Source organism: Cynocephalus volans, chromosome 7, assembly GCF_027409185.1.
Source record: "Cynocephalus volans isolate mCynVol1 chromosome 7, mCynVol1.pri, whole genome shotgun sequence".
NCBI classification, from domain to species: domain Eukaryota; kingdom Metazoa; phylum Chordata; class Mammalia; order Dermoptera; family Cynocephalidae; genus Cynocephalus; species Cynocephalus volans.
Genome location: NC_084466.1, coordinates 133,759,303 through 133,784,009, shown reverse-complemented (window position 1 = coordinate 133,784,009; position 24,707 = coordinate 133,759,303). Strand labels below are relative to the sequence as shown.

The 24,707-nt window shown below is 37.2% G+C and overlaps 1 protein-coding gene across 1 annotated transcript; it reads right to left on the bottom strand.

Annotated features, from left to right (window-relative positions):
- Window positions 1-5,202: 5,202 nt before the first annotated feature.
- On the bottom strand, window positions 5,203-13,361 carry BORCS7 (BLOC-1 related complex subunit 7). The gene is made up of 5 exons (XM_063103491.1): window positions 13,217-13,361; window positions 7,477-7,539; window positions 7,332-7,375; window positions 6,319-6,339; window positions 5,203-5,520 (listed from the first exon to the last, which is right to left on the bottom strand). The coding sequence occupies exons 1-5, from the start codon at window positions 13,352-13,354 to the stop codon at window positions 5,469-5,471; spliced, it is 318 nt and encodes a 105-aa protein (XP_062959561.1). The 5' UTR covers window positions 13,355-13,361; the 3' UTR covers window positions 5,203-5,468.
- Window positions 13,362-24,707: the final 11,346 nt, after the last annotated feature.

Sequence of the window (24,707 nt, the reverse complement as noted above, 5' to 3'; positions counted from 1 at the left end):
TCCGCCCGGCCCCACCCAGCCCAAGGCCGCTTCCAGCTGGAAGCTGCCGCGCAGCGATCACCTGATCTCACATCGCCGCGCTGGCCCTGCTGCGCCCATTGTCATCTTGGTGGCCTTTAGTCTTTCCAACCAGGAGGCTCAAGTTACTACTAATTAGCATCTTCCTTTATAGCTCCACTGTAATTTTCATTTATAAATTCTGACTTAAACGAACACCCACATATATAATGACTTTTTTCCCTTTGGGGGAATAAAACCACCTTTTCTCAACCTATTTTTTAAAGTCAGGTTTATTGATGTATAAATTACATTCAGTAAAATTCAACTTTCTTTAGTGTACAGTTATGTAAATTTTGACAAATGTATACATCACTACAATCAACACTGAAACAGTTCTCTCAAAGATTTTTCGTTCCCCTTTGTAGTAAATTCCCTCCTCCCACCCCCAGCTCCTAAGACATTTGTATATCTTATTTCCTTTTGTGGTTATAACAAGCATTTCTTTCTATTCAGGACAGTAAGGAGATAGGGACATGCAAGTGAAAGGATCTATCAACGGAAGAAGTGGACTCAACTAAATTATACTCATTTTTCTTTTTTCTTTCTTTCTTTTTTTTTTAAGATGACCGGTAAGGGATCTTAATCCTTGACTTGGTGTTGTCAGCACCACGCTCTCACAAGTGAGCTAACCGGCCATCCCTATATGGGATCCGAACCCGTGGCCTTGGTGTTATCAGCACAACACTCTCGCGAATGAGCCAGGGGCCGGCCCAAATTATACTCAGTAAGGGGATCGCAACCCTTGGTTCGGTGTCGTCCGCACCACACTCAGCCAGTGAGCGCACCAGCCATCCCTATATAGGATCCGAACCCTCAGCCTCCGCGCTAACAGCACCGCAATCACCCGAGTGAGCCACGGCCGGCCCTATACAATCTCATCTGCCAATTACAAAAATTTTGTTGAAATCCAGTTGGTGAATTTTCAGCTACCCTGATGGCAATTAGTTGTCGTTAAAAAATAATACGAAAGTGTTGTATTTGTATATTTTTAAGAAATCAAACCCATGGAAACAATCTTTTGTTGAAATACTTTTACAGGTTGGAATGTTTCCAACTATTAAGTGTACAAAAATGAGTGTTTTTATAGATATCACTTAGTTTTTTGGCAATCATATAATGGCAAAAATCGTCCAAATTAGTTTTCAAAATATTCTCTCCATCAAATGAGTTCCTTTAGAAAAGCAGTTACATTCTCACGTGTTATAAAACTATCTTTCTCTTGAAGCAACCGATTAGTGGGAGATTAAGGAAAGGTCTCTGTCATTTTCACTTGTGCTTGCTTTATCATATTATCTGCAATCTGTGGTTTATTCACAAGAATCATTTGATAATCCTTAAATCTACTTAACCACACACAGATAAACTGCAATAAAGCAAACCACTATCAACTTATATTGAGTTATTCCCAATTTTCCCTCATGGTATCTGGTGTCCTGGAGTGATATTGGACCTAATTGTAAGCATCATTCATTCTGATTGGTCAGTGCCTCAGCCACAGGTTTTGGGGAGTTTTTTGTTTTACTATTACCCCTGCTAAATATATGCTATATAGCTGTATACTAGGTAGACCAAATCAGGGCTCTCATATCAAGCCATACTTTCAATATTAGCAAAAGCTAATTTTTTAAAGATAAAAAATAAACATACATAGGAATTTTCATATTTTCTTCCCTTACCTCCAAGGAGGGCCTTGTGCGTACTGCTACACATTCCACCTCGGAAGGTACTGGTGTGACAATTCCAGGAGGTCCAGAAAGGCAGATTCTGGTTCAGTACACAGAACCATTTTTCACAAAGTGAAGCTTTCCAAAATGACCAGTATCGCTAACTAAAGGACTCCCCAAACATTGGAAGCATTCAAGCAGAGGATAGTTGATCAACAGGAGGATTACTTGAAAGAGATGAGTAGCCGGGGTAATTGGATTGGATTCCATTACTTCCAAGATCCTTTCCTTTCTAAGAGCTTTTTAGTGTTACGTTAAAGATTAGAAATGACAGGTGGCACCCTTGTTTCTATTTATAAGGGAAGTAACAAGTAACAGAGAGCTAGACCAGTAGACAAAAGACCTACCATCAAGTTTAGTGACCTTGGATAAGTCATTTCATCTCTCTCTTAATAACTTTTTATTAAAGGTCATGAGTTTGGATCCCCCTACCAGCCAGCCATCAAAAATATATATAGAGAGAGAATTTAATAAATTTAAGGCCCCATACAGCTCTAATATTCTGGGGTTCTATGATTCTTCTTCACTAAATATTGTATTGGTTCTTGGGTTTTAAAACGTACTCTTTTAGAAAGAAATTATTTTGGGGTTTTAGTTTTATTTGAAATATAAGTTGAATTTTAAATGCCTTTTTGATATACATTACAGTGACATAAGATTTTATTTCTTTTTTTGGTTTTTTGGGGGCAGTTCGCCAGTACAGGGATCGAACCCTGAACCTTGGCGTTATCAGCACCACTCTCTAACAGCTGAGCTAACCAGCCAGCCTATTATTTATTTATTTTATTTATTTATTTATATATATTTTTAAAGATGACCGGCAAGGGGATCTTACCTTGACTTGGTGTTGTCAGCACCACGCTTTCCCAAGTGAGCCATGGGCCAGCCCTTATTTTTTATTAATGAAATGTGTTTTATAGCTTTTATATCAACATTGTAATTCTGCATTCACCTGAATAATTGTTCAAAATATTTCTCTTCAATTTTTCTAATCCTATTATTAGGATTTTTGCATCTATATTCATAAATAAGAGTCTCCTAAATTTTCTTACATCATCTTGCTTTTCATTTTTTAATATGAGAATCATGTTTACTTCATCAAACTGGTGTCTTACTATCATTTTCTATATTTTGGAAGTATACGGAAATACTTTGACAGTCTGGAAAAGTCTCAAGAAAACTATCACAAGCAAATGCCATTTTAATGGTTATTCTTTGACAATTTATGGATTATTTCTCATAACCAGTCTGGGCATATTCTCTTTTAAATGTCAGTTCTATAATATATCTTTATAAGGAGAATGACATTTTGATATTAATCAAATTTTTTTAGCATCAAGCTAACTCTTCTCAAATCTAATTGATTTTGTTTATGTATCTCCTATTCAAATATAAATTTGCTAATTTGTACTTTTATGGTTGAGCTGACATTTAGCAATTTATTCTGTGAGAACTACTTATTGAGGGGGATATGCGGAGAGGCTGGTCAACAGGCACAATGTTACAGTTATGTAGGAGGAGTAGGTTCTAGTACTCCATTGCACAGTAGGGTGACTCTCATGAACAACAAGGCATTGTATATTTCAAATAGCTGGAAGAGAGGATTTTGAATGTTCCCACAACAAAGAAATAACAAGTGTTTAAGGTGATGGATATGCTAATTATCACGATATGATCATTATACACTGTATACACAGGAAATATTACGTTGTACACCAAAAATATGTACAATTACTTGTGTCAATAAAAAATAAAAAAATTAAAAACTTAAGAACAAGAACTACTTAATGATTCTATATTTTTTTCTAATTTTTGTCATTCATGCTTAGTTTTATTATTTCCACTTTGATTTCTTTTGTTTTCTTTCTAAATTCTAACCATATACCCCTTTAAAACAAAAAACAAAAAACAAAAACACTTATTTCCATCCTTATCCCTGATACAGAGACTTAAATATTTAAGCATGATTTTTTTCTTATAGTATTACTTTGGTATCATCACATACATTTACTTATATGGAATTTAAATTTTCATTATTTTAAAAATATTATTCTCTAGCATATTTTCTACACCTACATGTTACTTAATAAAGTTGTTTCTATGTTTTTGATCACCATTTAATTCTATGTATGTTGTTTATTTCTGTAAAAAAAACAGCCAAATTAGGTATACATTTCTGTCCTCACATTCTGGCTACTTTTATGTATTTTGACATTATGTTCTTTAAAGTGACTAAATTCAGTACTACTAGGTTTTCATTATTTAATGTAAACTTTATTACTATTAAAGTTTTGATTGTGAAGTTTATTTTATCAGATACAATGTAAGCAATCACTGCTTCCTTAAATACATATTTGTTACAGCATTTAGAAAGCTTAGATCATACCTTTAGTTTTTTTTCATTTTAAGTATTTCTTTGCTTTTCATACTGGTTGGACTTAGTTTTATTTTCTAAATTGGTGGCCCTTCTTTTCAAAGGTAAATTGAGTCTGTTTACATTTAATAACATTACAGTTATTAATAAATGTTTATAGAAGGAATGCATAAGTGAATGCTTTTTCAGATCCTTCACACCTAGTTTTTTCTTTAACCTTAAGTTAGTGTGCACATGTATAATGAGAGATAATGTAACCTGGTATGCTTAGTTAACTTGATGATATACAATATGAATTAAGTTGAACTGACTCTTACTTGCTTTTTTTATTTCAGCGAAAACACTATTTCCTTATTTATGTCAGCTTTCTCTCAATCACTTAGTAAATGAAGAACTGAAATAGAACAGGATAGAGTCCCATTTTAAATTCAAACAAAGTAAAGATATTGAGGTTTGACAGCAGACTAATCATAATGTCATTTAACAAGGTGAATCCAGTGAACACAGGTAAATGTCTACAAACATTAAGGTGTTTTTTTTTTTTTTTTTTTCTTTTGGGTTTTTTTTTTTTCTAAAACATTAAGGTTTTGACCATGACACAACGCTGTGCCACAACCACTCATTCATTCAACTGCCTTCACATTTGACAATAACATGATACAAGTGAATTTGCTGGAGATTAGCAAAATTACAAAATGAACCCAAGGTCACTTAATCTAAGAGTAACAGTAACAAAGAAACCCTAAGAATGCAGGTCAAGGCAAGAGACTACAGCTGGCCAGAAATGATACCATTTGCCTAATTTTCCTTAGGAACTTGCTACACATAAAATAAGTATCTCCTCTGAGTTACTAGAAAAGAAAACAAGTACTACCTATCACCATTCTGTGACCATGAAATTAAAATATTTCCTAAATGAATGATTAAAAGAAAAAAGTCTTAAAAAAATATTAATCTTTCTCATGTGTTCACAATAACTCTATTTCTGAATTTAAAACATTACTCAGTATTTGTGTAAGTATCAATTTAGACAATATGGCTTTTGATATATTAAAAGTTTTATGGGGAAAACTAAGGCGTCTTTTAATTTTGCTTTAATATCAAATTAACAGAGTAAATTAAAAATTCAGTAAGAGCATGGGTTAATGTGATTCACAAAGTGCTTCCAAAATCCAACCACCTAGCTTCTTTTCAAGAGAAACTGTACATCAACACAAATATTTCCTAATTTAAATTTTAGAAAAGAAAATGGAAAATCAAACCCACAGCAAGATGGTTGTATAAGATATTTCCTCCTCTTATATGCCATTCTATTTCAACAGATGATTCAACTGGTCCTGTAGATCTGATGATTGTTCAACACTAGATATTAGAATAGAGAAAGGATTTATCTAGAATGAGCAATAAAGACATCTCTTTGTACAAACTACTTGTTTTTTGTGGCTGGTTGGTATGGGGATCCAAACCATTGACTTTGCCAACTGAAGATACCTGCCAGCCCTGTACAAATTATTTGTACTTTAATGCATAAATACTGTTGCAGGTAAATCAAAATTTATATTGGTCCACTTGGGACCTAGAAGTGTTTAAACTATGAAGAACAGTTCACAAAGCCTAGTAGTGTAAACAATATTAAAATGGACAAATTTAATCCACTTAAGAAAACAAGGCTGTTTAATGACTTTAGCATATTTTCTCTACTTAATGAGTATTACCAGGGCCGGCCCGTGGCTCACTCGGGAGAGTGCGGTGCTGATAACACCAAGGCCCCGGGTTCGGATCCCATATATGGATGGCCGGTTCGCTCACTGGCTGAGCGTGGTGCTGACAACACCAAGTCAAGGGTTAAGATCCCCTTACCAGTCATCTTTTAAAAAAAAAAAAAAATGAGTATTACCAATGTAAAAGGTTTTCTATTCCTTAAGATTGGCCTCTACATCCTGTAACTTTTAGGAAGTCTTTACTAGCAGGGAACTGAGTTACTTGCATGCCTCTGAAATATACCATATTCTTTAAATTCTGAACAAGCTATCTCAGAGCATATATCAATTTAAAGGCATATGTCAACCACAGTTTTGCAATGATTCTGGGCCCAGCAGTATTATTCCTCCCAGCCTGCTTCAGTTGGTTCCCCACTCCCCTATCTTTGGGGTTACTTACTTCTTCTGAATAGCTTCTTGCCTAAATCAGAAAAAGAAAGAGAAAAATAAAATAAGAAAACCCAGTAAACTAATAGGAATTATTTATGGCCAGATATATAGAGACTAAACAAATTTCTAGCTTATGTCACATTCTATGTTTCTTTCCACCCTATCCTAAGATTGCACTGTTGAATAGGGATTCCTATCTGACTGCAGAGTTGTTGAAAAGATGGATTCTAAAGCTGAAGAGGTAATAAGACGTTTCTGGAATGAGGGATGTCGTACAACAAACCACATGCGTGGCTCAAATTTAGTCTGGGTATATGGAGTCAAATGGTCACATACTTAGAATGTACACACCGAAAGACTAAATATGACAAACGTTACCTATTTAAATATCAAGAGTTAAATTCCTAACCATATATTTCCAATAGGTACATAAGTATATCAACTACATAAAATATAAAACAAAACAAAATAAGATGAAAAGCCAAATAAATTATAATTTTACCCAAAATTATAGTGGAGCCAAAATTATAATGAAGATGGGGTCTCTAATTCAAAATCTTCTGAATGATTTATATGTACCTGGTGCTGCACTACAATGTGGAAATGTAGGATACAGGTTACGTTTATGCTTGATTCCCTAGCAGAGGGACAGACTCCCCAGGAGAGACCTTGGGCACGACAGTCAACAAATACTGATTGTTTCCCAGATGCCAAGCACAGTGCTAGCTTGATCCTGACATGGGACGTGCACTTATGGAGTTTACAGTCTCTCCATCTGAGGAGCCCTCACATGAACACAGGGAGGTTCATGAAAGGTGACCCCCATTCCTACTCTCATCCACTACCCCAACTTCTTCTGTAGTTTTAGACACTTTTTCCATCGAGGAAGTCATCCTTGACCAACCCCACCTTTATTCTCATCCCTGCTTCCACAGAAAATGTGCTGAAGCACAAAAGCAATGAAAGCAGGCTAAGGATGATGGTTTTCCAGCAAGTAGTTGCTGGAGAGGGTATTATACTCACTGGTATTGAAGATGTGTGGTTATTATTGCCATTTTCCTTAAACTCTGCATTTAAAAAAGAGAGAGAGAGAAACAACATTCCACTTTCCTGTAGCCGTGCAAACTATCGATATAAAACCCGAATCATAAAAGAAATTGTTTCTTACATCTTCTGAGTGCAAGATGGCATCTTCCTGTAGTACCATGTTTCGAGCTGCCTGACCTAGCAGCTGGAAGACAAAAATAAAATGGGAATAATGAAATTTCCAAACTTCCTGTAATCTTCTTTCTGCAGCTGTTACACTAAAAACCTTCCTCCTCCCCCACTCCTCCACCCTATACAACCACATACACTCAAAATGTAATGGAGAATAATTTTCCATTTATTCATGTTGAAATTTGTTTCACTGGCACTCTAGCAGTTCTGGCACGGGCTTGACATCTGTTCCAAAGACCACCGCCTGAGAAATCAAGTGCTTCATAACTGCTGAGCTCTCTGCACAGTTTATTAATCAAGTGTGGAGAGAAGTCTACAAAAAGCTTTGGTTCCAAAAGTCCAGTGAGAGAAACTAACTTCTGATTCCTTAAGGCAGACTTGAGATTTGGGGTGGCGTGAGAGGAGTGAGAGAGCAGGAGTTAGTGTAGGCTGGAAAGGACAGAAGGAATGGAACTGTTTAGGAACAGAATGTGAGAGACAGAGGGGAAAAAAAGACATGAGAAGCAGCTTGAGGCTTAAAGTGGGAGACCATCACATGAAAAATGGCCAGATGGGACTGGGAAGAGAAAAGGGAAATGTGCAGCAGATTTTAATGAGTTCACTGGACCCTGAGACCAAGAGAGAAAAGCTGAGCCCAGATTCAGCAGGGTGGCCTATGGTCAAGGCAGATCTGACTGAGTTAGCACTGAGAGGCAAATGGAAATCAACAGATTTCGGGCGCAACAATGCACCCTGCTTCTGACATACGTAAGTTCAGCCACATAAAAGGAGCTACTGTTGGGCTGGCCCATGGCTCACTTGGGAGGGTGCGGTGCTGATAACACCAAGGCCACAGGTTCGGATCCCTATATAGGGATGGCCAGTTGGCTCACTTGGGAGAGCGTGGTGCTGACAACACCAAGTCAAGGGGTAAGATCCCCTTACCGGTCATCTTTTTTTTTTTTTTTAAATAAAAAGGAGCTACTGTTATGTGTATCCTACCACCCCTTCCCTGTTCCCTTGGGTCAGAGAGATTCTGGTAAAAAGGGGGGCTGAGGACTTCAAATTAACCAGAAACATCAGCATTGCTACAGTTCCCAGATTCCTTCCCCCACAGCAACTTTTATTTATTTTTCTTTTTAATTTAAGTTTTACAATTAGTAAGCCTTTATGTGCTTCTAAAGTCAAAATAATAAAATAAGACCTTCCATCACTATCTCTTTCCCTTCCTATTCTCTCTCCCCAACACACAACTATTTTTATTCATTTTGGGTTTATTTTTCCATCGTTTATTATAAGACAATAGACAAATGTATTTACTCTCCTCCCTCTCAACTTCTTTCCTAAAATGAAACATACTATAGCCACACCTTGCTATTTTCACTTCAAAACATATCCTGAGCTCAATTTGCAGCAATATATACTGAGTCTCCTCATTACTTTTTACAACTGCAAAATACCACACTATATACATGTACCATAAGATTATTCAACCGGTCCTCTGCTGGTGGACTGTGGCGTTCTTTATAGTCTTTCGTCATTGTAAGCAGTGCTACAAAAAATTCTCATATACATCTTTGCATCTTTTTGCCAGTGTGTCTTTGGGATAGACTCAAAGAATCATGATTGTGATTGCTAGGGTTTTAATTTTGCTACATATTGCCAAATTCCCTTTCATTAGAGTTGTATCCTTTTGCATTCTCACCAACAATATATGAGAGTGCCTGTTCCCCACTGTGGCCATTTTTAAGGGGCAAACTTCAAACTCCTATAGATGGGGAATGGGGACTGATGAACTGATGGCACAAAGAAAGGGTTTTAACAGAATCTACTTCACTCACTCACTTATTCATTGAGCAAATATTTATCAAGTGCTTACATTTATGCCAGTACTCTGGATAAGAGTAATAATGAGGCTTGCAATCTGGAGGGGTTACAAAGCAGACACAGGCACTAAAACACCTCGTGGGAAGTGCTGATGGGGAAGCACTGGATGCTCAGGGAGCATGTGGGGAGCAGGGGTGTCTAACCCATTACAGGTGTAGGTGTTCAGGGAGAGCTTCCTAAAAGAAGTGACAACTAAGCTGAGACCTAAACATTAGGGTTTAGAATTCATCTTACACATAATTTTATAGAAAAGTGTTATGACCAGATTTACTGTTTTTAGAAGGGTGGTAAGCAGAATGAACTTGACAGGGGAACGAAGGCAGAGAGACTGGTTAGGAGGACATTGTAGTACTCCAGGGAACCAATAAGGGTGGTCCGAAACACAGAAGTGGCAGTGAAAAGAAAAAAAAAAAGAATCTGAGAAACATTTGGAAGACAGACTTGATGGGACCTGTGGTTGCCTGGAATGCAGGGAATGCTGTAATGTAGGCCAGGGCCTTTTCCTTGATAAAGTACTCATTGGCATTCTGCATCATTTTCTTACGTAAACCAACCAGACATAACGTATCATCTAAAATTGCCAGTTTTGCTTTTTTTTTTTTTCAATGGAACAACATCTTGAATATACTGGTAAACATTCTGAGCAATGAATCTGTTTAGATTTCTATGAATTTCCCCCCGCAGGCTTTTACATTGTCTTGCTCACAATTAACTCAATAGCAGTTTGTCTTAGCTACACATCTTCAACAAGTTTTTCCAATTTTCAACTTAGTTTTCATACCAATGGCAATCTTCTCTTTTTTGGTATTCATATTTCATCGGTTTCCATATTATTTCGTTAAATTATATAGTTGCAATTGCAAGCATAAGTGCCATACACAGGTTTAGAAAATAGCACAATGGACCCTCAGTAAGCACACAACTCAAATGGAGGATCAGAAGTGCAAGTGTACAAAGGAGTAGCCTATCAGTCACAGCATTCACAGTGCTGCGGGCATGCATTGGTATGTTTTCCCTCACTTTGTGCTCCAGCCATACTGGTCTCCTTGCATTCCTCAAACACATTCCCATCACAAGGCATTCGTATTTGCATTTCTTCTACTTCGACTTCTCTGCCTCCAGATATCCATATGGCTTGCTCTCTCACTTCAATTCTCTGCTCAAATGTCACCTCCGCAGAAAGCCTTCTCAGACCACCCTGTTGAAGGTAAACCCTTTCATTGTTTTCTACTCCCCAATTTATTTTCCTTGCTAGCACTTACCACCACCTGATTTTTGTGTGTGTTTCATTTGTTTATTGTCTGTCTCTTCACTAAAATGTAAGCTTCCTAAGTACAGGGATTTAGTTTTGTTTATCCCTTGCACTTAGAACAGTTCCTTGCACATAGCAGACATCAATAAATACTTGTTAAATGAAGACTGTGGAATGAGTGTTTTACACATGGAAACTGTCAGTTAATCAAATAAAATAGCTATGTGGAGACTGCTGAAGAAGCAATGTTCTGTGGGCTAAGAGGGATTGAAAACCATTGTCTAGTAAAGGAAATGGCAAAAGTACATAAGTAACTAGAGAAAAAAGAAATATGGTATGCAATAGGTGCCATGTAAGAGTCCAGTAAAAAGCCAAAGTTCAGAGAATTGAGAGATGGTGTGTCAACCATATCCCAGAAACTGGATTGATTTTAATTTAACTCAATCCACACCATTTATTGAGCACCCAATCTAAATCTACTACAGAAGAAGCCTATGTAAAAAGTACATAAAGGAAGAAGCAAGCCACATTAGGGCAGTCAATGGTGACACAGTGGCTTTTTGACCACTTAGTCCAGTTAATACCACACGAGAAGTAATATCCAAGAGCGTGAGTCTAGAACCAGTAGAACCTAGGTTTGAATCCTAGCTCTACACCTTCCTAGCTAGATATGATCTAGTCCAAGTTAAATTCCTGTCTGTATCTGCCACGTAAGAAAAGTACCTCCTTTATTAGTAATCGTAAAGACTTAATAAATTAAACTACATAAAAGACAGCAGTGTCTAGCACATAGTAAATGTTTAATAAAGTTTATTTCAATAAGTATGTTCAATACATACTGGTGGTTAACTATGAAAACCATTTATTTTTTAAAATGTATATATTTATACTGTTTCTCCACAAAAAAGTTTCAAAACAATTTTTGCCAAACTGTGTGTGTGTACACATATGCACAGACATATACATATAAACACACATTTTTTTTTTTTTTTTTTTTGGAAAACAGAAATACAATATAAAAATCATGAAAAGGAGAAGGAAGGAAGTATGTCTACCACTAAAACGGACATAGGAACTTCTGTGCAACAAAGGCAAAAGTGAAACACAATGAATTGTATAATTCTTATTTGGTAAAAAGCAACGTAACAATTCTTGAAAAAGCAATCAACCTTCCTCTGACATTGAATCCTAAAAAGATGGTCCATTTTATTTTTGTGTGTTGTTTTTCCATTTCAAAGAAAGCAAAGCTGGTGATCTTAGATATGTTATGTGCATTGTCGGTTTATCTAACGAAATGATAAGACATATGTTTTCAGGGCCGAGCCCGTGGCGCACTTGGTAGAGTGCTGCGCTGGCAGCGCGGCGATGCTCCCGCAGCAGGTTCGGATCCTATATAGGACTGACCGGTGTACTCACTGGCTGAGTGCCGGTCACGAAAAAACGACAAAAAAAAAAAAAAAAAAAAAAAAAGACATATGTTTTCATTTCTCTTGGGTAAAATACCTAGGAGTGGAATGGCTGGGTCACTGAACTCATTTCATTTGTACATTCACCTGTCAGTGGGCATTTGGGTTATTTCCAGTTTGGTGCTATCATGAATAAAGGTGCTATGAACATATACAAGTCCTGGGTGAATATCTCAGAATTTAATGGATCGGTCTTTTTTTAGGAGACAGACAGGGTGTACACATAAAGGTTGAGCATCCTAATCCAAAAACCCAAAATCCGAAACTTTCTGAGTGCTAACATGAAGCCACAAGGGAAAACTACCACACCTGACTTCATGTGATAGGTCATGTATTTCATGCAAAAAATTAATTTAAAATATTGTATAAAATTACATGCAGGCTATGTGTATAAGGTATACATAAAACATAATTTTGGTGTTTAGACTTGGGTCCCATCCGCAAGATATCTCATTATGTAGCAGATATATGTATATATGTCGTATATGCAAATATTCCAAAATCCAAAATCCGAAACCCTTCTGGTCCCAAGCATTTCGGATAAGGAATACTCAAGCGGTATAAAGTTTTCTCGTGAGAAAAGCCATCAAATAATTACATTCATGGAACCAACCAGAGGATGGAGAGGGACAAAACAGAACAAAGGGGAAAGCTAATCTAAGAAACAGAAAACCAAGGATGTGGCCAGAAAGACAAATCAGAAAAGAATAAAGCCATAGACAGGTGATACACAGAAGTGTGGAAGGAATCTAGGATGCTGACAGCAATACGATGCGGAATGTGGGGGCTCAAGGGGACCAATCTTCACTAGAGACAACCTCAAGAAACAAATGGGTTGGTCAGGATCACCAGTTCATCCGCTGTCCTGTGGCTCTCTGGGTTTCAAAGCGGATTCCCACCATACCGTTCTTCCCCCTCTGCGCCGCTAACCCTAACTAGAGACTATACACCCCAGAATGCAACGCGCGCCCTCCGCGAACGAGACCTGTTCTCCGCGGCCAGTTCACAGCCTACAATTCCCAGGATGCAACGGGACCCCCTTCCCACAGCTATGGAAGACTGAGAGTCCCCTGAGTGTTGGGCGGGAGAGTCCACTCCCAGCTCACCTCGGAGCTCCGAGAGCCCTTCAGCACCTGCTTGGTGAGCGCGATCACGTCAGTGCCACAGGTGTTCACCTTCTCCGTGAGAAGCCCCTTCACGGACTGACCGAATCGCGCTTGCGAATCTGGCGTCCCAGTCGCCATCACCTTAACTAACTAACACCTCCGCACGGCGATGGCGAGTCGCCGGGGCCAAAAGAGGCAAAGCGGAAGGAAAAGAGGAAGTGTCTCCTTTCCTACAGTCGGAAAAGGAGGGGACGCATGCGCCTAGCGGAGCTTCCCCTCTGCTAAAATTGAAATTCATTTAAAATACTTCACTGATATCCAGACGAAGACAGAGCCAGGGCAAACATCTCTGGAAGGGATAGAGGACAATTTGAGCAAATCTACTACGGTTTACAATCAGAAGGCCTGGGTTACATTCCCAATTCTACCATCTAGCAGCTGTGTGACTGTGAATTACTCAACCTCTGCGTTTTACACTCTTCATCCGTAAACTAGAATAAGAACGAATTAAGATCATTTTAACAGACACTTCATGAGCTAAATACCAGACCCTGTGCTAGAATAGGGATAGAGAAAGAAATGAGATACAGTCCCTGTCTCCACGGAGCCCTCAGACCGATGAGGCAGACAGGCGTGTGAACAAATGAACTAGGAAGAACAACGTAATAAAAAAAATTGGCAAAGGAGACAAAACAGGCCAATTTTGGAAAGAAGGGAGGGAGGGAAAGAAAGAGAAAGAAATTCAAATGGCCAATAAACGTGAGAAATGCTCGACATCACTAGTAATTTTTAACAATAAACAACATTTTTATTCTATTAAACCCAAACTGATAATCATCTTGGAAATGAAGTAATATGTAAAAAGTTCCAAGGAGTTTCATTCCTTTTTTAGCTAATGCACAAGAACTTTATTGAGGTATAATTTATGTATAATAATTACATTCTTTTAAAGTGTACAATTCAATGACTGGACAGATGTATATATCTGTCAGCCACCATCATTATTAAGATACAGAACATTTTCCTCACCCTCAGAAGTTTCCAAGTGCCCCTTTGCACTTCATCTCTCCCTCTACTTTTCACCCCAGGCAAAAACTGCTCTGCTTTGGGGGAACTATAGATTAATTTGCATTTCTAGAATGTTAAATGAATGAAATCATACAGGAAGTATTATTTTTCTGTCTGACTCCTTTCTCTCAGAATAGTGATTTTGGGAGTCATCTACATTGTTGTGTGTATAACTATTCTGTTCCTTTTTATTGCTGAGAAATATTCCACTACAGGGATATATCTCACTTTGTCTACTCACCTTTTGATGGGCATTTGGATTATTTCCATTTTGGGGACATTATGAATAAAGCTTCTGTGAACATTTATACACAAGTCTTTATGTGGGTTGTTTTCATTTCCTTGGGGTAAATATCTAGGAGTGGAATAGCTGTATCATATGGTATTTACTTTTCAAGAAACTGCCAAACCATTTTCCAAAGTTGTTTACCATTTTCCACTCCCAATAGCAGTGTCTGACACTCCAGTTGCTCCACATCCACAAACTTAGAAAAATATTGTTCTGTAGCCATGAAAACAAATAGCCACCTGTGGCAGATAGGCTGGCCTTCATGATTCCCACCTGCTGGTGTTCATGCACTTGTGTTATCCTCTTCTCTTAAGTGTGGGCAGGATCTGTGACTTGCTTCTAATCAAAAATATATGCAGAGGTGATGGGAGATACATGATTACATAAGATTGTAAGACCCACCTTGCTGGAGTCTCCCTTGCTGGCTATGAGGAAGCAAGAGGCCATGTTGGAGAACTCCATATGGCAAGGAACTGCAAGCACCATCTAGTCACAGAGGGCTGAACCTCCAGCTGACAGCCAGCAAAGAAAATAAAGCTCTCAGTCCAACAACGAAAAGAAATTGAATGTTGCTAACAACCAGGCAAGAGGGAAGGAGATCCTTCCCCAGCGGAGCCTCCAGATGAGAACCCAACTCTAACCCACACCTTGACTGCAGCCTAGTGAGATCCTAAGCAGATGGATCAGTGAAGCTGTACTTAGATTCCTTACCCACAGAAACTGTAAAATAATAAATGTGTGTTGTTTAAAGCCACTAAGTCTGTGGTAATGTGGCAATAGAAAACTAATATACCACCAGAACTGGTTTGCAATCAGTTTAATCAATCTGTGACAACTCACCTCAGTGAACCCCCTTTTGTAAACCAAGTGATCAAGATCTGACCCTCACTTCTGAAAGTTAGGGACAAATTTATCCCAATAATCACCCTTCAGAGTGCTAATCAATCAATAGCCTCACCAAGTAAACCCAGAGATGATATCAACCCATCAATCCCTACACTCCATGCTTCCCCTAATTCTTGTGATAATAAGCAGTCTACTCTGCTTAGAGAGACTGCCTGCTCTGCCTCTCATAGTAAACAATAAATTCAGTTTTGTCTTTTTATTTCATATGTCGAATTGCAGTCTCAACACCCTTTGACAGTTATGGAGGTCCTACCGAGATCATTTTGATGACCCTCAACTGGTAACGTTCCAGGGGCCCTCAGATCAACAGCTGCTACCATTAAACTCCTTTTGCCAAACTCTGTCTTTCAGGTCAGCTGCCACATGAGTCAGCCTCAACAACAATTTGAATTCTAACTAGTTTCATTGAACTCTTATTGGTGGATTTATTTTGTTATCCAATGATATGTAACCAAATAGGTCTTTGAATAAGGTCATTAGATTCACGTTTTTATATAAGGTAATTAGACCTAAATCTTTGTAGTAAGTAATTAAATCTTTTGGTTTGGAGATATTATTATAAAATCTAGGTCTGTGTCCAGGTCATTGTTTATTATATTCTTGTTTAGGTTCTTCAGAAATAAACCGGATTATCGTAACAAGAGACCTCAACTGTAGATATGTCAAGAGGCTTGATGTATTCCTTTGAGTCTGTCATAGATTTTTTTATGGAACTTCCTCAGGGCAACGGACCAGGCGGAGTCTCTTCAGAAATTCCTCATCTTGTGAAAGGAAGTCTCCCAACTCCAAGGGAGGTTTTCAAAAATATGAAAGTTGGCTCCAGGCCATTGTGTTGGTTGCTGGGAGAAGAACTGGCCAAAGTATCTTCCATTACTTAGTATCTATTAGCTGAATACTGCTGCTGCAAAAAAAAATTCTTTTCAAAATTGGCAAAATCACAAACAACAAAATTTGACAACACAGAACTTCCAGTACTATGTTGAATAGGAATGGCAAGAGGGGACATTCTTGTCTTTTCCCAATCTTAGGTGGAAAACATCTAGTTTCTCACCATTTAATATGATGTTAGCTGTATATGTTTTGTAGCTGTTCTTTATCAAGTTGAGGAAATTCCTTTCTATTTCTACTTTGCTGAGAGTTTTTATTATGAATGGGTACTGGATTTCGTCAAGTGCTTTTTTTACATCTATTGATATGATCATATGATTTTTATTCTTTAGACTGTTGATGTAATGGATTATATTAACTGGTTTTAAATGTTGAACCAGCCTTGCATACCTGGGATAAACCTCACTTGGTCATGATGTGTAATTATTTTTATACTCTGCTAGATTAAATTTGCTAATATTTTGTTGAGAATTTTTGCATTTATGTTCATAAGAGATATTGGTCTATAATTTTCTTTTCTGGTAATGTCTTTGCTTGGTTTTGGTTTTAAGCTAATGCTAGCCTATAGGATGAGTCAGGAGGTGTTTCCTCTACTTCTATTTTTTGGAAGAAATTGCAGGGAATTGGTATCATTTTTTTCCTTAAATGTTTGGTAGAGTTCACTAGTGAAAGCAGCCAGGCTTGGTGCTTTCTGTTTTGGAAAGTTATTAATTATTGATTCAATTTCATTAATAGATATAGACCTATTCAGATAATCTATTTCTCTTCATGTAAGTTTTGGTAGAATTGGCCCATTTCATCATAGGTTATCAAGTTTCTGGGCATACAGTATTGCTCATAGTATTCTTTGATTATCCTTTTAATGTCCATGGGACCAATAGTGATGACTCCTATTTCATTTCTTTTTTTTTTTTTCTTACATTACTTCTTTTTTATTTTAGTTTTTTTTTCCTTTTTTTTCTTTATTTTTATACAGTTTTAGTCTTACAGGGAAATTGAGTAAAAAGTATAGTTAGTTCCCCTAACCTCCCCCTCCCCCACACATACAGTTTCTCTTATTATTGACATGTTACATTAATGTGGTACATTTGTTACAATTTAAATCAATATTGATATATTATTATTAATTTAATTTTACATTAGGGTTCCCTCTTTGTATTGTACAAATGCATGATGTATGTATTCACCAATACATAATGGGTTTTGCCAGATGCATAATGTTCACCAATACTTTATCATACAGAATAGTTTTGCTGCCCTAAAAATCTGTGCTCTACCTATTCATCCCTCCCTCCCTCCCTCCCTCATCCCCTGGAACCTTGGCAACCACGGATTTACTTTTCATTACCTCAAACATTTCTCATTTCTTTGTGTTTGAAACATTCAAAATTCTCTCTTCTAGCTAATTGAAACTGTACGATAAATTGTGGTTAATTATAGTCACCCTACAGTGCTTTAGAAAACTAGACTATTTGTCCTCCCGTCTAACTGTACTTTTGTGTCTTTTAGCCAACCTCTCACTATCCCCTTCTCCCCTGCCCTTTCCAGCATCTGGTAACTGCCATCCTACTCTCTACTTCTTTTTTTTTTTTTTTTTTTTTAAAGATGACCGGTAAGGGGATCTTAACCCTTGACTTGGTGTTGTCAGCACCACACTCAGCCAGTGAGCGAACAGGCCATCCGTATATGGGATCCGAACCCGGGGCCTTGGTGTTATCAGCACCGCACTCTACCGAGTGAGCCACGGGCCGGCCCAACTACTCTCTACTTCTTATGTGATCTTTGTTAGCTTCCACATGAGTGATAACATGCGGTATTTCTCTTTCTGTTCCTGGCTTACTTCATTTAACATAATGTCCTCCACGCTCATCCATGTTGCTGCCAATAATAGGATTTCATTCTTTTTTTGTGGCTGAATAGTATTCCATTGTGTATATATGCCACATTTTCTTTATCCATTTATCTATTGATGGACACTTGGGTTGATTCCACATCTTGACTATTGTGAATAGAGCTGCCATAAACATGGGAGTGCAACTATATCTTGGATATATTGACTTCCTTTCCTTTGGATACATATACCAAGTAGTGGGATTGCTGGATCATTTGATAGTTACAATTGTAGTTTTTTGAGGAACCTCCAGTCTATTTTCCATAATAGTTATATTAATTTACATTCCCACCAACAGCGTATAAGAATTCCCTTTTCTCTGCCTCCCTACCAGCATTTGTTATTTTTGGAGTATGCTAACATTTATAAAGCAAATGTATTTCACAGGGCCTAGTTTCCAAAACCTTGTAGTTTCAGGTTTAACCTAACTTTTTAAAATTACATATAGAAACGTTAACCTTGCAAAAGACAGGAAGCTTTCCCCAGGCTAAAGTCTCTGATATAGATAAAGAATTTTAACACGGCAAAATTGTTGGCTCAATGACAGACGTCTTTGGAGCAGGTTAACCTACTGATTGATATGTTAATAAAGTTGCTTTATTGTTATGTAAAAATACTGAAGAAACTGCTGTAGGAAACCACAGTATTTGCTAAGAACAAGCTTTTGTTGGTGGATCAACTTAACCTTTTGCAAATTGCATTATGGAATGTCACTTTGTTATTTCACTGATGTTACCAGCCTCTATTGTTAAACTATACTTAGCCATAACTCCACCTATGTTCCTTTTCTGTAACTTTCTGGCCTGGAGAATAAATACTGAGACAGAACCCCAGTTCAGGGTTAATTTTCCAAATGAGGAATGCCTGGAAATTAACCCCTTTGGAGTGTCTCACTGCTCAGAAGAAATGGGCTTAGAGTAATCCTTTTTGCATCTCCATCACCCCGTGTGAGGCAAAGCAACAGTTATTTTCAGTCCTTTTTTTTTTTTTTTTGTCTTTTTGTGACCAGTAAGGGGACCGCAACCCTTGGCATGGTGTCTCCCGCACCACACTCAGCCAGTGAGCTCACCAGCCATTCCTATATAGGATCCAAACCCACGGTGGGAGCGCCACTGCGCTCCTAAGTGCTGCGCTCTCCCTAGTGTGCCACGGGGCCGGCCCTTCAGTCCTTCTGATAACAGCCATTTTAACTGAGGTGAGATGATATCTCATAGTGGTTTTGAGGCATTTGCCTGATAATTAATGATATTAACCTTTTTTTCATATAATTGTTGGCCATTTGTATGTCTTCTTTTCAGAAATATCCTTTGCCCACTTTTTAATCAGATTTTTTTTTTGCTGTTGTTTGAGTTCCTTGCATATTCTACATATTAATCCCTTGTCAGATGTATAGTTTACAAATATTTTCTCCATTCTGTAGGTTGTCTTTTCACTCTGTTGATTGTATTCTTTGCTGTGTAGAAGATTTTTAGTTTGATATAATTCCATTTGTCTATTTTTGATTTTGTTTCCTATGCTTTTGAGGTCCTCTCCATAAAGTCTTTGTCCAGCCTGATGTCCTAAAGAATTTCCCTATGTTTTCTTCCAGTAGTTTTATGGTTTGGGGTTCTTTAAGTTGTTAATCCATTTTGAGTTGATTTTTGTATGTGGTGAGAGATAGGGGTCTAGTTTCATTTTTCTGCATACAATTCTCCAGTTTTCCCAGCACTATTAAAGAGACTGTTCTTTCCCCAATGAATATTCTTGGCACCTTTAGCAAAAATCAGTTGGCTGTAAATACAGGGCTTTATTTTTGGATTCTCTATTCTATTCCATTGGTCTTTGTGTATGTTTTTCTGCCAGTATTGTGCTTACTGTAGTATTTTGGTTACTATGGCTTTGTAGTATATTTTGAAGTCAGGTAGCGTGATGCTTCCAGCTTTGTTCTTTTTGCTCAGTGTTGCTTTGGCTATTCAGGGTCTTTTGTGGTTCCATATGAATTTTCAGATTCTTTTTTCTATTTCTGTGAAGAATGTCATTGATATTTTGATAGGGATTGCATTGAATCTGTAGATTGCTTTTTGGTAGTATGGTCATTTTCAAAATATTAGTTCTTCCAATCTATGAACATGGAATGTCTTTCCATTTCTTTGTGTTCTCTTTAATTTCTTTCCCCAGTATTTTATAGTTTTCCTTGTAGATATCTTTCATTGTCTTGGTCAAACTAATTCAAAGCATTTTTGGGTTTATCGGTTGCGCTTTTTTTTTTTTTTTTTTGTAGCTATTGTAAATGGGATTGTTTTCTTGATTTCTTTTTCGTCTTGCTTATTATTGATGTATTATAGAAACACTACTGATTTTTGTATGTTGATTTTGTATCCTGCAACTTTACTGAATTCATTATCAGTCTAAGAGTTTTTTGGTGGAGGTTTTAGGGTTTTCTACATATAAGATTATGTCATCTGCAAGCTGGGACAATTTGGCTTCCTCTTTTCCAATTTGGACGCCTTTTATTTCTTTCACTTGCCTGATTGCTCTGGCTAGAACTTACAGCACTATGTTGAGAGAGAGTGGAGAGAGTAGGAATCCTTGTCTTGTTCTAGTTCTTAGAGGAAGAGCTTTCAGCTTCCCCATATAGTATATTAGCTATTGGTTTTTCATATATGGCCTTTATTGTATTGAGGTCATTCTTTCTATGCCTAATTTGTTAAGGGTTTTATCATGAAGGGATGTTGAGTTTTATTAAATATTTTTTCCATATCAATTGAGATGATTGTATGGTTTTTATTCTTCATTCTGCTGATGTGATGTATCATGTATATTGATTTGCATATGTTGAGCCAATTTTGCATCTCCGAAATAAATCCCACTTGTTCACAGTGAATGATCTTTTTAATTTAATTTTTTTTTTTTTTTTTTTTTGGTGGCTGGCTGGTACAGGGATTGTACCCTGGACCTTGGTGTTTTCAGCACCACACTCTAACCAAGTGAGCTAACCAGTCAGCCCTGAAACAATCTTTTAACTATGCTGCTGGAATTGGTTTGCTAGCATTTTGTTGAGGATTTACACCAATGTTCATCAGGGATATTGGCCTATAGTCTTTTTTGTTGTTGTTGTGTCCTTGTCTGGTTTTTGTATCAGGGTAATGCTGGCTTCATAAAATGAGTTTGGAAGAGTTCCCTTCACTTCAATCTTTTGGAAGAGTTTGAGAAGAATTGATATTAATTCTTCTTTAAGTGTTTGGTAGAGTTCAGCAGTGAAACCATCCTAGGCTCTTCTTTAATGGGAGACTTCTTATTACTGATTCAATCTTGCTACTCATAATTGGTCATTCAGATTTCCTATTTCATGTCTGATATTAGCAATCTGTGTTTTCTCTCTTAGAAAAAAAAAGCCAAGTTAGCCTGGCTAGATATTTATCAATTTATTGAACTTTTAAAGAGACAGCTTTTGATTTTATTGATTTTTCTATATTGTTTTCTTGTTTTAAAATTTCATTTAGGAAGAATAGAGCTTGGATAAGATGCATAAAAGATAAGTATGATTTGTAAAAATGAATATGCTAATTAAAAAAATAAATAAATAAAATTTCATTCATTTCTGCTCTAATTATTATTTACTCTCCTATATTTGTTTTAGGTTTATATTGCTGTTTTTTCCTCTAGTTTCCTAAGGTAGAAACTTAGATTATTGGTTTTGGATATTTCATCTTTCTAATATATGCATTCAATGCTATAAATTTCTCTCAGCACTTCTTTCACTACATCTCACAAAATCTGATAAGTTGTGCTTTCATTTTTATTTAGTTCAAATATTTTTTTAAAATTCTCTTTAGATTTCTTCTTTGACTCATATGTAGTTTAGAACTCTGTTGTTTAATCTCCAAATATTTTGACATTTTCCTGCTATCTTTCTGTTATTGGCTTCCAATTTAATTCCATGTGATCATCTGAGAGCATACTTTGTATGGTTTCTGTTCTTTTTAATTTGTTGAGGTATGTTGTATGGCCCAGAATGCAATCTATGTTGGTGATTGTTCCATGTGAGCTTGAGAAGAATGTGTATTCTGCTGTTGCCAAATAAAGTATTCTATAAATTTCAATTAGATCTAGTTGATTTGTAACTAATAAACACTATTTATCAGGATCAAAGTATCTGCAGCACTGCCTAATTTTGGCTGGAAGTGGGCTGAGAGACAACATGTATGAAATTTGCTTGGATAAATAAAATCACTATATATGATTTCACAAATATTTATATTTTCTGAGAAGATTTATGCTTTTATCTAAGATGAAATAACAAGAATTGGATTTACCCTCACACCTAAAACAACTAAAACAACTAAAAAAAAAAAAAGCAGACATAATATATGAAATAACAGTTTTCAAGACATCGGACATCAGGCAATGAAGAGGAGTGATCTCTGAGAGATGGGAAGTTAATGAAAGTCTAATGATTTCCCCAGCTTACTGCCTATAGTAAAGCACATGGAAGGGAAATATAGGCAGAGCCTGGTGGTCTCCCTGAGTTGAGGAGACAAAGTTGAGAATCTGGGGAAGTCAAAGAGACTGGAGTTCTCAGGGCAGAGGAGAGAACTTTACAAAGAGAAAACTCTAGACATCTGTAGAGGGATGTCCTTGAATCTTTAGCAGAGTGCCAATCAGGGCATGCCTATGAGGAAACTGCCTAAGGCCAATGAAAGAAACATCTGAAAGGATTAGAAGAAATAATACTTGGAACTCCCATAGAGCTGGGAAAGGTTCCTGTTCCCATCAGCCAGAGTAGAAAACAATAACTCAAGGGAATTGTATTGAATAGAGTATTCAGAAGGGTTTTGCCTTAGTAACAAGGCAATTAGCTCTAGACTAAACACTGCTCCAGTCTCACCTACTAATTTAAAAGACCCAAAGGATCAAACCAACAAAGGTAATAAAATGCAATCAGATATATGTGGGGATATTTGGCTTTTATTTTGAAATAGTAGCTTTATTTTTTACAAGTTAATTAAAATGTAAAAAAGTTTTGAACAAACAGAATTTTCAGGATTCCAGATGATAGATGTATCACAAATATCCAAGGATGGAAAGTGAAATGTACAAATAGACTGCATCTATTTCTCATGAGAGTACAGGGTCAAGTTCTCAAAAAGGAGAATTTAAGTATCTTAAGTCAGTCTCAGTGTTGACTCCCCTTGAGCCTAATTCTCCTCGTCCAATAAAGGTCACAAGGAAAAAATGCAGAAACTGGGTAAAGTGAACTGAGTGTCGGGAGGCAATGATTGATGTCTCTAGTATAGGAGCCATCCATTTAATAACCTGTGTGTGGGCCAAAAGCAATACCTATTTGCTAAATATTGAATATTGCTGATAGCTAAAACCTTGAGAAGGGTGAGATCAGCCAGGGAGAATGTAGATGGAGAAGAGCCGAGGACAAACTACTAAGGAAACTTGACATACATGAGATGGCAGTGGGAAGAAGAAGAGGAACAAAAGAATTACAAAGAATCCAGAGTTGTGTGATATCTCATATTAGAGTGTATAAAAAAGGAAATAATCAATAATGCTAGTGGAGAATTTCATAAGGAAAAGTCTGAAAAACACCCAGTGGATTTTGCAATATGAAGGTCCTTGCTAACTGTTTTAGTCCATTTTGTGTTGCTATAACAGAATACCTGAAACTGGGTAATTTATAAAGAACAGAGGTTTATTTGGCTTACGATTCTGAGACAGCTGCATCTGGCACAGGCCTCAGGCTGCTTCTACTCATGGTGGAAAGCCACAGGCAGCAAGCGCGTACAAGAAGATCACATGGTGAAAGGAAGCAAGAGAGAGAGAGAGGGTGCCAGGGTCTTTTTAAGCAACAAGCTCTCGTGGGAACTAATAGAGCTAGAACTCACTCATTAATCCCCCCTCCCCCAGGGAGAGCATTAATCCATTCATGAGGGATCCGCCCCCATGACTCAATCAGTTTCCAGCACTGCCACATTGGGGATCAAATTTCCACATGAGTTTTGGAGGGGACAACACATCCAAACTCAATCACTAACCTTATTAACAGTAGTTCCAGTAGCACGGTGGGATCAAAGGTCAAACTTTAATGAGTGTACAATGAATGGAGAATAAGATAAAGACACAAGTCTCCATTGTATTATTCTACCAAGAGTCCGATGGAAAAGGAAAGGAGAGAAATGAAAGGAAAGTTAGAGGGGAATGCGGTATCAATGGTGGATTTTTTATTTTATTTGGGATAAATGAATTGAACATATTTACCAGCTGAGGGGAAGAAGGCAATGGAGAGGATAAGATGAAGATGCAGGAGAAAAGTGACAAATGAAATAAGAATTTTTAGGAGGTGTGAGAGAACAGGGTCAAGGATATAGGTGGAGGAGTTGATTTTTGAAAACATATTGTTTAATACAATCGGTTAAAACATATTCTTTGTTCTTTCTCTCTTTTTTAATTTTACCTCA